Raw genomic sequence first — 14,905 nt, forward strand, 5'->3', positions numbered from 1 at the left:
TGCTCCTTGACTCTTTTCTTTGTGTTGTAAAAAGTAATCTTTGAATAAAATTAACTAAAAATCACGTTCTTCGCGTGAACTGTCATCGAGAACTTTTTGCCACGGCATGGAAGCCGTGGTTCCAACGTTACATACAAGAGGAGAATTGGCATTCCGTCTCAAACCAAAGAAACGAATCGTCTTTCAACAATGACACGTGTCAAAGTGTTCTTCGACATCACTATCGGAGGAAAGAAAGGAGGAAGAATCGTCATGGAGGTGAATATCTTCAGATTCAGATGATGTCTTCCTCTTTAAGCCATCCGAAACCACTCATTTCGATTTCAGTTATACAATGACGTGGTGCCGAAAACCGCCGAAAACTTCCGTGCTCTGTGCACTGGAGAGAAAGGAACTGGGAAATCGGGGAAGAAATTACATTTCAAAGGATCCAAATTTCATCGAGTCATTCCTGAATTCATGATTCAAGGAGGTGATTTCACTGCTGGAAACGGAACAGGCGGAGAATCGATTTACGGAGAGAAATTCGATGATGAGAACTTCAAAGAGAAACACACTGGACCTGGAGTTTTGTCAATGGTGAATTTTTGTTTCGAAATTGAAAAAAATGTACAAAAATAATGGAATTTCAGGCCAACTGTGGTGAGAACACAAATGGCTCGCAATTCTTTTTGTGTACTGTCAAAACTCCATGGCTGGACGGCAAACATGTCGTGTTCGGAAAAGTGATCAAGGGGATGGAAGTTGTGAAATTGGTCGAATCGAAAGGATCTGATGATGGTACTCCATCAGCTGCCTGTGTGATTGCTGATTGTGGAGAACTCAAGTAAACTAAACACTTGGTCAAATGCATGAAAAGATTGCTTCAAATAAATCATTTTTTTAAGGATAGCTCGTATTTTTAACGGGTTCTTTTCTTTTTTACAACCGTACCTGATTAATCGGGACAATTTCATCTGAGCGTTGTTAAATAAATAAAGTGGGGGGACACAAAGAAAACAGACAACAAAATGAGTGGATGTGTAGGTCGTACGAAATTTTACAACAAAAAATTCAGAATAGAAATAAGAATAAATTTAAAACATTGACACGATTAGACCGGTTGAAGTGTGGAATAGAGTTGACGAGGGGCGGCGAACGTTGTGTTCACGTTGACGTACTTGCGTCGGGCATTAGATTTCACTGTTTTAGATTCTTCGCCTTGCTTCAATTGACGGAGTACTTGATCGCCATCGATGATTCCGATAAGAGCTTCATCTGTAAAAAACAACAATTCATTGGGGAATTCAAGATATAACTTGCCGTTGAGCGAAATCTCATATACAATAGCTTTTGCAGTCTCAAGACATTCGCAATCGAGTTCGGCACGCATCAGTTGTTGGAAAACTTCTCCGATTCGTTGAATGAAAGCAAGAACTTTCAGAGATTGTTTCTTCCATTTTGTCTTGGTGCACATTTGCTCGCAGAAGTGGAGCGCCAAATCCAATGCATTGGCATAGGAATGAGCAGCAGTTCCTTTCCTGAAAAAAACAAAAAATGTATAACAAAATAAGAGTGAAAAAAAAACTAACGTTTTCACTGTATCCGGTTTCAAGAAGAGCTCTTTGGGTGGTTCGATGAATGCTGGCATTTCAGCTAGAATCTCGAGGACTGCGAGCTCGGAGAGCACTATCCATCCAGACTCGGAGGTTCCGTATCGAGTGAGACAAGTCAGAATCGAGATGAATAGTTTATAGTTGGACACGTGTTCTGCTTGACTGACTCCTGCGATCCTTCCTTCCTTTTTCGCATCTGTCACAATGTTCCAATCGAAAGAGACTCCAAGAAGCTCTTGACATAAAATTCGAGGCACACCGCTTTTCGAAATGTGATTGCACACTTTCTTGTTTCCTTTCAGATCTTCATGAAGTAGGTCACTTGTTAACATCACGATCGCAGCTTTTCGGTGCGTCGGGAAATCTGCAATATTACTTTCCAGGTGACGAGCGATTTCCTCGCCCATTCTATCAACAATATTGATGATTTCATCGGATGAAAGAATTGGTGGTGGCTGGACGAGACCATCAAGTAACCATTCTTCAGCCTCATTTACAGTCTGAAAAGGGTTTCATTTGTTAAAAAATGACTATCAATTGATAGATATCTTACATCAATACTATTCTTTTCGAAAAGGGTTCGCAGAATGTAACGCATTGTTTTGTAGAGTTGAACCTGAAATGTTGAAACTTAGAATTGTTTCAATGACTTAAAATGATACCTTTGCATCTATGCACTTATCTCCAGGTTGCAAAAGAAGTTCAACCATCGATTTGAATACTGGAGCGAAGAACCGACGTTGATCGAGAAGCTGCAAAACTCATAATTGTTATTATTATTATCTTGTCAACACCATATCAATCAAAGCTTCTCTACTAGTTTTGTTCGTTTATTCTCATTATCTCTACTATTGCCCGTCACAATATCAATCTTATGTTCGCCACTGCATGCTAACGAGTTCCGCTGACGCCGCCTTTTTATCATATCAGCGTTATCCTAGGAGAGACGCTCAAGTACTGGTTATGGATAAGAAATTAGTATAAAAGTAGCAAGGATATGATCGTAAAAACCAAGATTTTTAGCTTTTATTATTCGATATAATCTAATCTGAATCTTTTCAGAACCAAGTATGCAAGTGCATACCGCCACATTTATCGCCTCTTCATTGTCGGGCATTGCCCTTTTGTGCTCTCTTCTGGCTCTTGGCCAGATTTTCAACAATGTCCAGGACTACTGGACCGAGTTGGATACTGAGATCTCAAGCTTCAGAGTAAGCTAGATTTAAAAAAAACTCTTCTAACAATCAAAACATTTGCAGCAAGAGACCGATAACATGTGGAAAGACTTGGTTCAAATTGGAACCAACGCCGGAGCTAACCGTCGTGGACGTCGTGAGGCTGGTTACTCGGAGGGTGGATATGCTGCTTCTGGAAATACTGGAGGAAGCTACAGCAGTGGAGCAGCTCCAGCTCACGACTTCGGAGCACAAGCTCCAGCTGGACCAGCTCCATCAGGTGGATCTTGCCAATGCCAATCTGCTGCTGAGAACAAGTGTCACGCTGGACCACCAGGACCAAAGGGATCCCCAGGATCTCCAGGACCAAACGGAGTTCCAGGAGTCGATGGAAAGCCAGGACACGATTCTTTGGATGTCACTCCAGAACCACAAGACACTGGACTCTGCTCATACTGCCCAGGAGGACCACCAGGAGCTCCAGGACCAAACGGACATCCAGGACTTCGTGGAATGAAGGGAGCCGATGGAGCCCTTGGTCGCCCAGGACGCGATGGAAACCCAGGACATCCAGGAGAAATGGGAGCTCCAGGACCACAAGGAAAGCAAGGTCCAGACGGACGTCAAGGAGAGAAGGGAGCCGATGGTCGCAAACCAATCGGACGCCCAGGACCAAAGGGACAACGTGGACCACAAGGAGAGGGTGGACCGGTCGGAGACAACGGAAGAAATGGACCAGTCGGACCAGCTGGACCAGCAGGACCACAAGGAGGTGCTGGAGGACCAGGAGAGAAGGGACTCGACGGAGGACCAGGATCCGAAGGAAAGGTCGGAAGACCAGGAAAGGACGCGTAAGTTTATTAGCTACTTGAATCATAATAACTTGCAAATATTTTTCAGCGAATACTGCCCATGTCCAGCTCGTGGATCTCACGGTGGAGCTGGAGGACGCGGTGGATCCGGTGGAGGATCTGGAGCATACGCTGCCGATCACTACCAAAAGGCTTAACTCATTTGATTTTCTCTTTCCCAATAAAATTATTTTCTATACGAACATGTTGCTTCCTTCTCTTACCTTGGGGTACTCCACTTTAGCAAGTTTCGTAACTGTCAAAACGAGACGATGGAACGTTTCACAAGCTGCTACCAAGGATCCACCACCAACTCCAGAACACATTTCGATAAGAACGTAACACGCGTCTCGGAAGATAACGAGTCTGAAAACAATTGTGGAGTGATTGGTTAATGATACATCTTGTTTTAACTTACTGCATTTTGTTGGAGAAGAAGTGAACTGGGGCGAATACAGAAAACACATTGAGAAGGGCTGTACATCCAGAAACTATTCTTTCACTAGCACTTTCTGATAGAAGGCTTGCATTGATTTCCGTGCAATATTCGAGTACTCCCTCCAACTCCTCCTGCACGAATCTCATCTCATTTGAATCGGTGTAAACTGCATCGATTTCTCTTCGCATCAAACGATTCAAGTAGAGAATATCATACTGTGCAACTCCATAAATGTTCACAGTAAGACACGCATCGAATAACTCGTGTAGCTTTGCACTATCAAAGTGTACCAGGTTCGGGTATGGAAGTTCATTTTTACGCGGTACTGTAGCTCTGCGCAATAATGAAAAGAGCAAATTTGGATGATCTTTACTTCCGGAAGCTCTTGAAGCTAAAGTTGTGTTCACATCTTCTTCTTCCATGTCATCTTGAGTGTAGTCTGCAACAAGCTTTGAAGACTCGAGAAGAGCACGGTAGAGTTTTTCAGGACGAGAGAAGTGACCAGTTGTGAGCATCGCTGAGATTTCTACAGCTGAGAAGTGCAAAATATACCCGACAATCATACGACGAACAGCGAATACTCCTTGAGCGTAGGTGTTATCTCGTTCGTTTTCCATAGTTAGAGCAGAGCAAATGAATGGGGATGTTGTCAACTTCTCGATAATGTTTGACGATCGCATGAAACATAACACTGGTTGAGAGAACGGGCACGACAATGCTACAAGCCGTTGCATCAACCGGAAAGCCGGTTCCAACAAGGCAGAGAACGGTAAGGTGAACGGTTTTTTCGAATTTACGAACTGTTCGATGATGTGAAGTACATAGTGAAGTCCTGTGTATGAATCATCAGCCTTGTAGAGCTCTTTCGTATTTGCAAGTGAAGGACGGAATGCGAGGAGATAATAGCAAATGTTGTTGGTATCTGTCACACGATTTCCGCATCTTGTTACGTGACTGTCGATAGCTTCCGAAAGAGTTTCAAGAACTAAACGAGCAGTTTCTCCTCGAGCGAAATGTGGATCGTCGGTGTCTTCTTCTAGAAAAATACTTATTCATATAATTTTAATCATATCAAACTTTACCTTTCGATAGAGAATCGTTGATTGTGTACTGAATCGAATTAGAACAGATCGCAGTGCGAATAGCCCTCACATGAGATGGTGCAGATTTTCTTGTTCGGAGCACTTCGAGCATTTTCGCTTCAACAGCTCCACGTGTTGCCATCACATCTCGAAGAATTCTAGCAGCATACAATGAATGAACCGGATAGTCATCAGCCATGTGAAGATAATGGAAGACGAGATCAAGAAGTGTGCAGGCAGATGATGCGATGACCGGTGAGAAGATCAAGGATTTTATCGAAGCGACCATAATGTCACTGGAAGTTACACGAGCACATGCTCGAAGAGCTGGATGCAGTACGATAGCACGAGACAGAATTCGCAATGCAATCAATGCGGCATCGGAAGATGGTGCTTGTCGAGTAACATGTGGATCGTTGTGAGCTTGGCAATCCTCATAAACGACTCTTGTGATCTGGAAAAAACACTTTATGATATTATAAAGGAACGAATTTAATTTTTTACCGATCTGAACATAGGAGTATCATTGAGACATTGTGTAATTACAGCGATGTGAATGTCATTTGAAGCAACAGATCTCGGCTCGACTATTCCGTGTTCGAGAAGAGCGTTCGTGGCGCGGAGTGACCATTCTGCGAGCTCCCACATTTGGATAACACTATTGTAGCTTCGACCGGCAAAGTGACCCAAAATGCTTCTTGTCACAAATTGTATGAATGGGGTGGCGTAATCCGGAAGGGATCTGGAATGAAGCATTCATGGAAAATTCAACAGAGTCGTTTATATTAAAAACGTACCTGTGCATGAGAAGTGTAGTCATCAACTTCACAAACGCCAACGAGACATCATACTGTTTCGCAATGCATTCTCTCTCTTCCAATTCCTGTTGCATTCCCATCAGTGTACCTCCATCCGCGTGGTAGCACAACTGATTCACATGGATCACTTGCCAGATTCGTGGAGCTGTTCCTTTCAATCGAGCAACTGCAGTCAATAAGTCGATCAGAGCAGCTTTCAGTGCCAATGGAACAGATGAAGTTGACAGTGAAGCAACAGCGGAACACATCGTCCACACTGGATCGTCGGAGAATCGCATCGCAGCAATCTCGTTGAATTGAGCGACTTTTGTAGTCATACGAAGCCACGCAACAAGTCCACTCAACTCTTGCGCCGGAATACTGATCTTATCACCTGGACGAAGGCTGAGATTCAGACTCTGATGCTGACTTTGCTGATGGTAGCTTGTACTCATGTTCACCGTCTGATTCTGATTGAATCGAGAGTTGGACATAGCCTTCTGCTCTCTGAACAATCTGTCATATCCCTTAAGAGCTCCAGTAAGCGATTCCCATCCGTAAGTGTCTGGTCCACAAAGTTCTCTCGAGAATATATCGAAAAGGAGTCCAGCGGTCAGTTGGTTCTTGCATACAGCAGCACACAGTTCAAGGTAGGCAACTGAATGAACGACATGATGATTTGGAAGTCGGGAACGCTCTAAGAGACGGCAAAGCTCGATCTGAAAATTGTTGTGATAGAGCACTTACTAGTAAGAAAAGATAACATACCGATCTTTCGGTGCTGAATGACATACTGCTTTCTTCAATTTGTTCCTGAAGCTCTCTTTCCCGGGTAGTTTTCAGAGTTCTTTGAAAGGAGTAATCTGTCACTTGCATCTCGTACAAGTCTACGAAACAACGCAAAAAGTTCTCATAATTCGATAATGCAGAATCGTAGTTGTTGGATGGATCTCTTGTGGTCAGCTCAGCGTGAACTTTATCACCCAAACTGATAGTCTGGTTTCGTGGATCTGGCTTAGCCGAAGTGGGAGCTGAAGCTTCTTTCTGCTGTTCATCGAGGAAATTAAGCTCATCTGCTGAATTTCTTTCAATTTCCATCAATTTGGCGGGGAAGAAAGAAACCAACTGCTTCAAAAGCTCATCGATGATAATGAACTGATGTGCGAATCGGAAATGTTCAGACTTGATGATTCCTTGCCGCAAATAGTGGAAGGCCATATTTCGGATAGATCGGTCAATGACTCTTTCTACGTCCACTTTGATATTTTCGATCCCCAAGTGATCGGATGGGGAAGAAGCAATCGATTTGAGCGAAACGGCACACGCGAGTTGAAGCGTTCCACACATTGCTTGATCCGACCAGTCTGTCTCATTACGGATATGTCCGATCATGTTTGTGAGCACTTGTGTAGCATCTGGTACTGTAAATTCTCAACAAGAGGATTTGAAAGCTGTTCGAAAATCGTTAATTTACCTTGTGTTAGTACTTCACTTGATGTTATCTTGATCAGAGAAACCCAGGCAGTCATATTAGCGACACTCAACTTCTCTAGTGGTACAGTCTTCACTATTTGGAAAAGATGATTGGAAATGTGCATTGCCTCTGATCCAGGAAACTCGCAAATCAACGAGATGACGGCGATAATTTCGCTACGAATCTCATCGATCGCTGTTTTCAACTTAAATTTCAAGAATGATTAGTGGGAGAAAAAATCTATATATAGTACCAGCTTTTGATGTTTTGATCCTCCCAGACCATTGACGTTTGGAGATTGGAGGCGTGCAAATTCAGACTGGACGGTGAATGAGTTCAGACGATCTACAATATTCTTACTAATAAATTTCGAAAAATTTTGTTAGAAAACTGACCGAATAGCATTTTGACCACATGAACACTGATAAATGAGTTATCAAGCCATTCGGTAACTTTGGATGGAACATCTTCCCGGTCCCATTTTAGCATTTGACGAACAGTCGAAATCAGAAGTCTATAAAACATGAATGTTTGTAAGATGCGATAACTGATAGATATTGCCTGTGTGCATCATAGTAGCAGATCACAGCGATGAGTCCTCGGTTCAGTCCTTCAAAATGAATTTGCTGCGATTCTCCAGACAAAATGAGATCGATGGACTCCATGTCGCTCAATTCGAAGACATCTGAGAGAATTTGAGCTTCAGCGGCAAGTTGTTCTTGGATAGTGAGCTCTACACCGTCAATTTCCACTTTCTCATTCGCCTTCACCCTTGGGTCATTAGTTTGTCTTTTCTGAAACCACTTAGAACGGAATTAGTGAATGTTTCAGACGGAAAATGCGTACCGGATTCGCGAGAATATTCGTCAACCTCCATTTGTGCTTTTCAAGTTGGAAGAAGAGTGTGGCTAGCTTCAGATCATCGTCGAAATCGGTAAATGAGGTGACATACTCGTAAAAATTACGAATGTCACTCCACATTCTAATCCTTCCTGAAAAATAAAAAATTTCTAGAAGAAATGGGCCTCAAAGCATTTCAAAAATGGAAAGAGAAATACATTTGTGTTAGTTTTCAGATAGTTATCGATAGTTGAACAGAAGAAAGAATAAAAGTCATCGTCTGGCCACCCATTATTTAAAAAATAAATAGTTTCCATGTTATATTTTTAATGGTGAAAAGCTAAAACTATTTTTTCCAGACTTGCAAAATATCGGCCCGGCCCGGCTCGGCCCGTCGGCCCGGCCGGTAGAGAAAGTTGCCGGCCCGGCCCGGCCCGGTCGGCCCGGAGTCAAAAAATGAGCACAACTTTTTCACAAAATTTTTCGAAATTTTTTGAAATTTTCGTCAAAAATAGTCAAAAATCCTATGTAAACTTGAGTTTTATCGATATGTAAAAACATAGTCGAAAATTCGACTATTTTGCGAAAAAAACAAAAAATTTTCAAAAAAATTCAAATTTTCAAATTTTTGTACTGTGACCCGGGCCGGGCCGGGCCGGGCCGGGCCGGTGAAAATTCTCAAATCGGCCCGGCCCGGCCCGTTGCAAGTATGATTTTTTCAGTTGTTTTTACCGCTAATCATTGCTTTTTCTTGAAATAAAATGAATTTTGAATCTTTTCGCAAATTTTCACTCTCTCTCCGTGCGTTTTTGAAGAGACGCAGACGAGAAACAAAAATTCGTATTTCGAGGCGTATAGTACGGTGACAGTCGTTGCTGCTGTGTGCATGTCGTGACGAGACCTTTCCCGCCAAAGTGCCGCCAGATTCGAATGGAGAAATTTATTTTTCACTTCACTGCGAATTCTTTGTGTGCCTCTTGCCGGCTGCCTCGCATCGATTCGGTTTAGTTGAGCGCCTGCGCCCCTGTTTTTTTGTGTTCTTCTCCCCGTTCTCTCTTCATATACTTCGATGTCCTAATACACGGGAATTCCTTATCGAACCGTTATTTTCTCAAATTCACATCTTCATCTTGCAGATCTCAATATGAGTGACTCAGATAGTGATTTTATGGATGATTCTTCACCTAAGGCAAAAAAGGCTCCAGCCGCTAAAAAGACTACCCCAAAGAAGAAGAAGGAGGATGGTAAGATTCCGAGTTTTTCGTTACTTTTCAATTTGTTTTATTTCTTTCAGCCAATACTTCTATGGCAATGACTGAAGAGGATCGTAATGTTTTCACTTCGATTGATGACAAAAAAGGAGGCTCGAAAAAGATGGCCATCGAAGATATCTATCAGAAAAAATCCCAACTTGAGCACATTCTTCTCCGTCCAGATACCTACATTGGATCCGTCGAATATACCGAGAAAACACCGATGTGGGTCTTTAATATGGAGGAAAAGAAATTGGAACAACGAGAAATCCGTTATGTCCCCGGCCTCTATAAGATTTTCGATGAAATTCTTGTAAATGCGGCAGACAACAAGCAGCGAGATTCAAAAATGAACACCATCAAAGTTGACATTGATAAGTAGGTTAAAATCGAAACGAATAAAATTTCCTTATCTGTATCGTTTTAGGAAGAACAACCGAATCTCGGTGTACAACAATGGAAAGGGAATTCCAGTCACCCTACACAAAGTCGAGAAGGTTTATGTGCCTGAACTTATTTTCGGTACACTTCTCACTTCTTCTAACTACAACGATGACGAGAAAAAGGTTACTGGTGGTCGTAACGGTTACGGAGCGAAGCTCTGTAACATTTTTTCCACTAAGTTCACTCTGGAGACATCTTCAAAAGATTTCAAGAGCCAGTTCAAACAGACATGGGTCAAAAACATGACTCGTGAAAAGGAGCCCGACATCAAGAAGAGTGATTCTGAGGACTTCACGAGAATCACTTTCCAACCCGATTTGAGCAAATTCAAGATGGATGAACTCGATGACGATATTTGCCATTTGATGGCTCGTCGTGCCTATGACGTCGCTGGATCCACCAAAGGAGTCACTGTATTCTTGAACGGAGAAAGAGTTCCAGTCAAGGGATTCGAGGACTACGTCAAGATGTATACATCTCAGTTCACAAATGACGGCGAACCAATCAAAGTTGCCTATGAGCAAGTTGGAGATCGTTGGCAAGTCGCCTTGGCTTTGTCGGAGAAAGGCTTCCAGCAAGTCTCATTCGTCAACAGTATTGCTACCACCAAAGGAGGTCGTCACGTCGACTATGTGGCTGATCAGATGGTTGCCAAGTTCATTGATTCAATCAAAAGGAAACTGTCAAAGACAGCAATGAATATCAAACCGTTCCAGGTAAATTGGTTTTTCTTTTATTCCATCCGATTAAGTAGCTTATTTCTGCCTGTGATGACATGACCTAGATATATGAACTCTATGGAGTCTCTTGTGTTTGGGAGTTTTGTTATTTTCAAGAACCTTCATGAGAAACACCGTTGCTTTTTAAAGTTTCTGTCTCCAGAAGAGACAGTAATATGCGACGCTTTAGTGACGCTGGAGCAAGATTTTATCCAGCGTCTAAAGGCGCGGCGCAACATTTATCGGGTTTATCGACCCATCTCACTTGATCGGTTAGTTTTACTTTTGTTCGAACAAAAGTAGAATTTTCCGTGTCAAGAAAAGTATTGTGATTACTAAAAGGCGAATCTGAGGCAAAATAATCCATGTAGATCGATCCAAACTCGTTAAACTTTTCTAATACCTCAATTTGTATACGTTTTCAGATCAAAAATCACATGTGGGTGTTCGTCAATGCCCTCATCGAAAATCCAACTTTCGATTCTCAAACCAAAGAGACAATGACTCTTCAATCGAAGCAATTCGGATCAACCTGCACTTTGAGCGAGAAATTCTCTAAAGCCGCTGGAAACGTAGGAATCACTGATGCTGTTATGTCATGGGTTCGCTTCAAGCAAATGGATGATCTTAACAAAAAGTGCTCAAAGACGAAGACTTCAAAGCTGAAGGTAAAATTGTAGAAAATAATAGAACAGTTTTTAACAATGAATTTTCAGGGAATCCCAAAGCTTGAAGATGCTAACGACGCTGGTACAAAGAACTCTCAACAATGTACTTTGATCCTTACTGAGGGAGATTCTGCTAAAACTTTGGCAGTTTCTGGACTGGCTGTTGTCGGTCGTGACAAGTTTGGAGTGTTCCCACTTCGAGGAAAGCTTCTCAATGTTCGTGACGGAAATATGAAGCAAATTGCCGACAATGCTGAAATCAATGCAATGATCAAAATCCTCGGTCTTCAGTACAAGAAGAAATACGAGACGGAAGATGATTTCAAAACTCTTCGTTACGGAAAAATGATGGTTATGGCTGATCAGGATCAGGACGGCTCTCACATCAAAGGTCTCGTTATCAACTTTGTTCATCATTTCTGGCCATCTCTCATTCAACGAAATTTCGTGGAAGAATTCATTACTCCAATTGTTAAAGCTTCCAAAGGAAAGGAGGAAGTTTCATTCTTCTCAATTCCGGAGTACTCCGAATGGAGAATGAACACTGATAACTGGAAAACATACAAAATCAAATACTACAAGGGATTGGGTACTTCCACGTCGAAAGAAGCAAAGGAGTACTTCTCAGATATGCTTCGCCATCGTATCAAGTTCAAGTACGGTGGAGCTGAAGATGATATGGCCGTTGAAATGGCTTTCTCTAAAAAGAAGATTGACGAGAGAAAAGATTGGTTGACCAAATGGATGCAAGAGAAGAAAGCCAGAAAGCTACGAGGCCTTGCTGAGGAATACCTCTACAACAAGGATACTCGTGCCGTTACTTTCAAGGATTTCGTCAATCGGGAATTGGTTCTCTTCTCCAATCTTGACAACGAACGTTCTATTCCTTGTCTTGTTGACGGTTTCAAACCAGGACAACGTAAAGTTTTGTTCGCATGCTTCAAGAGAGCTGACAAACGTGAAGTGAAAGTCGCTCAACTTGCCGGAGCGGTCGCTGAGATTTCCGCTTACCATCACGGAGAACAGTCGTTGATGGGAACTATTGTTAATCTTGCTCAAGATTTCGTTGGATCCAATAACATCAATTTGCTTCTTCCAATCGGACAGTTCGGTACGAGACTTCAAGGAGGAAAGGATAGTGCTTCTGCTCGTTATATTTTCACTCAACTCTCTCCGGTCACCAGATCTATCTTCCCAGCTCACGATGACAACGTTCTTCGTTTCTTGTATGAAGAAAATCAACGTATTGAACCAGAATGGTATTGTCCGATCATTCCGATGGTATTGGTAAACGGAGCTCAAGGAATTGGAACCGGATGGTCCACTAACATTCCGAACTACAATCCACGCGATATTGTTAAAAATATCAAACGTCTCATTGCTGGAGAATCACAGAAGGCCATTGCTCCATGGTATAAAAACTTCCGTGGAAATATAATCCAAATCGATTCATCGCGTTATGCTTGTTACGGAGAGGTCGCTACTATTGATGACAACACAATTGAGATCACTGAGCTTCCAGTCAAGCAATGGACTCAAGATTACAAAGAGAAGGTTTTGGAAGCCTTGTTGGACAGTTCTGACAAAGATAAGAAGGCTCCGCTCGTACTGGACTACAAGGAATATCACACTGATACTACTGTAAAGTTTGTTGTCAAGCTTGCACCAGGAAAACTGAGAGAATTGGAGCGCGGAGAAGATCTTCATCAAGTTTTCAAACTTCAATCGGTTATCAACACTACTTGCATGGTCCTTTTCGATGCAGCTGGATGTCTTCGCACTTATAGTTCTCCTGAAGAAATTACTCAAGAGTTCTATGATTGTCGTAAAGAGAAGTATATTCAAAGAAAGGATTATCTTCTCGGTGTTCTTCAAGCTCAAAGCCAACGTCTCACCAACCAGGCTCGTTTCATTGTCGCCAAAATTAACAACGAAATCGTCATGGAGAATAAGAAGAAAGCTGTCATTGTCGAGACTTTGATCAAGATGAAGTTCGATCCAGATCCAGTTAAAAAATGGAAGGAAGAGCAAAAGCTCAAAGAGCTCCGTGAATCTGGAGAAATTGAGCTTGACGAGGAGGATCAGGTTGATGATGATGAGGAAGACGGAGAGGGAACATCTGCATCGTCATCTACAAAAGTTCTCGAAACCAAATTGTCTGACTACGATTATCTTGTTGGAATGGCTCTGATCAAGCTTTCCGAGGAAGAGAAGAACAAGTTGCTCAGAGAGTCGGAAGAGAAAATGGCCGAAGTGAAGTCATTGGAGAAGAAAACTTGGCAAGATCTCTGGCATGAGGATCTCGACAACTTCATGTCCGAGTTGGAGAAACAAGAAGCACGCGAGAAGGCTGATATCGATGCTAGCATTAAAAATGCTGCCAAGAAATTAGCTGCCGATGTGAAGGCTGGACGTGGATCAAAGAAGACTGTTGTTGCTGAAGTTTTTCCATCAAAGGACGGAGTCCGCATTGAGCCAAAATTGGATGCAGCTACCAAAGCCAAGTACGAAAAGATGGCTCAACCCAAAAAGGAGCGTGTCAAGAAAGAACCAACAGAGCCAAAGGTTGAGAAGAAGGAAGGACAGGATATCAAGAAGTTCATGTCTCCAGCTGTTAAGAAGTCTCCTAAAAAGAAATCACAAGACGGCGATTTTGAAGATCTATCAGATGATACTGATCTAGAGTTTGGAGTAAGTTAATGGTTTCAGGTAGACTAAGCAAAGTTTTTTGTTTCAGGAGGAGGTTACAATGAGCGACGACGATGATGAAGAGCGTGAGGAAGTTGTGTCCAAGCCAAAGCCTCGTTCCGAGAGAGGAGCTGCCAAAGCTGTCAAGCCAATTGTCGACTTGTCTGACGATGAAGAGATGGATGGCACTCCAGTGAAGAAGGCACCACCAAAGAAACGGAAGATAGATTCGGATGAGGACGATTTCAAGATTGATTCTGATTCTGATTCTGAAAAGAAGAAAAAACCAGCCACCAAGAAGCCAGTTCCAAAAAAGAGAAAAAGCGAATTCAGCGATTTGGACGACGATAGTGACGATGAAGATGATAAAAAACCATCTACCAGCAACAAAAAGGCTGCACCAGCAAAGAAGGCAGCTCCAAAGAAAGTGGAGCCAAAGAAGGCAGAGCCAAAGAAAACTGAGCCGAAGAAGAAGACAATGGACGAGTTCTTTGGAAAGAAAACTTCGAAGAAGGCAGCTGGATCCGACGACGAAGACGATGACGATATTGTTGTTGCTCCAAGAGAGAAGAGGTTTGTATCAAATGTTTCTTGACATTGATTATAATCAAAATTTTTAGCGGAAGAGCTCGTAAGCCAGTAGCAACCACCTATGTTGATTTGGATTCGGATTCAGAATCTGATTCTGGACCAAAGAACAAGAAGAAGCGTGTCATCGACTCGGATTCTGATTAGACGTCTCCATCGCCGACACATCTATTGTATACTTTCCGATCCCCAGTTTAAAAAACCCCATTCAAATTAATCATTTCTGAGCGATCTCCAATATCCTTTTTTATCCCATCTCCCCCTAATTCTTTAATTTTAATTTATGTTTGAT

The 14,905-nt window shown here is 42.4% G+C and overlaps 4 protein-coding genes across 4 annotated transcripts; 2 read left to right on the forward strand and 2 right to left on the reverse strand.

Annotated features, from left to right (window-relative positions):
- Positions 1 to 189: 189 nt before the first annotated feature.
- GCK72_005214 (uncharacterized protein) lies at positions 190 to 830 on the forward strand (the record flags this gene model as incomplete). Its single annotated transcript, XM_003117133.2, has 3 exons — positions 190 to 258; positions 328 to 579; positions 633 to 830. 3 exons carry the CDS (start codon positions 190 to 192, stop codon positions 828 to 830), a joined length of 519 nt encoding a protein of 172 aa, XP_003117181.2.
- A 263-nt stretch (positions 831 to 1,093) lies between these two features.
- GCK72_005215 (uncharacterized protein) lies at positions 1,094 to 2,305 on the reverse strand (the record flags this gene model as incomplete). The annotated part of the gene is made up of 5 exons (XM_053725086.1): positions 1,094 to 1,257; positions 1,303 to 1,520; positions 1,572 to 2,095; positions 2,149 to 2,211; positions 2,258 to 2,305. 5 exons carry the CDS (start codon positions 2,303 to 2,305, stop codon positions 1,094 to 1,096), a joined length of 1,017 nt encoding a protein of 338 aa, XP_053589280.1.
- A 1,510-nt stretch (positions 2,306 to 3,815) lies between these two features.
- GCK72_005216 (uncharacterized protein) lies at positions 3,816 to 8,394 on the reverse strand (the record flags this gene model as incomplete). The annotated part of the gene is made up of 11 exons (XM_053725087.1): positions 3,816 to 3,987; positions 4,040 to 5,096; positions 5,143 to 5,596; positions 5,647 to 5,884; positions 5,940 to 6,658; positions 6,708 to 7,369; positions 7,414 to 7,618; positions 7,667 to 7,758; positions 7,809 to 7,927; positions 7,975 to 8,207; positions 8,260 to 8,394. 11 exons carry the CDS (start codon positions 8,392 to 8,394, stop codon positions 3,816 to 3,818), a joined length of 4,086 nt encoding a protein of 1,361 aa, XP_053589281.1.
- A 1,003-nt stretch (positions 8,395 to 9,397) lies between these two features.
- On the forward strand, positions 9,398 to 14,760 carry GCK72_005217 (uncharacterized protein; the record flags this gene model as incomplete). Its single annotated transcript, XM_053725088.1, has 7 exons — positions 9,398 to 9,497; positions 9,548 to 9,884; positions 9,934 to 10,666; positions 11,095 to 11,337; positions 11,386 to 14,028; positions 14,075 to 14,598; positions 14,646 to 14,760. The coding sequence occupies 7 exons, from the start codon at positions 9,398 to 9,400 to the stop codon at positions 14,758 to 14,760; spliced, it is 4,695 nt and encodes a 1,564-aa protein (XP_053589282.1).
- Positions 14,761 to 14,905: the final 145 nt, after the last annotated feature.

The sequence above is a fragment of the Caenorhabditis remanei genome, chromosome II, assembly GCF_010183535.1.
Source record: "Caenorhabditis remanei strain PX506 chromosome II, whole genome shotgun sequence".
Lineage (NCBI taxonomy): Eukaryota > Metazoa > Nematoda > Chromadorea > Rhabditida > Rhabditidae > Caenorhabditis > Caenorhabditis remanei.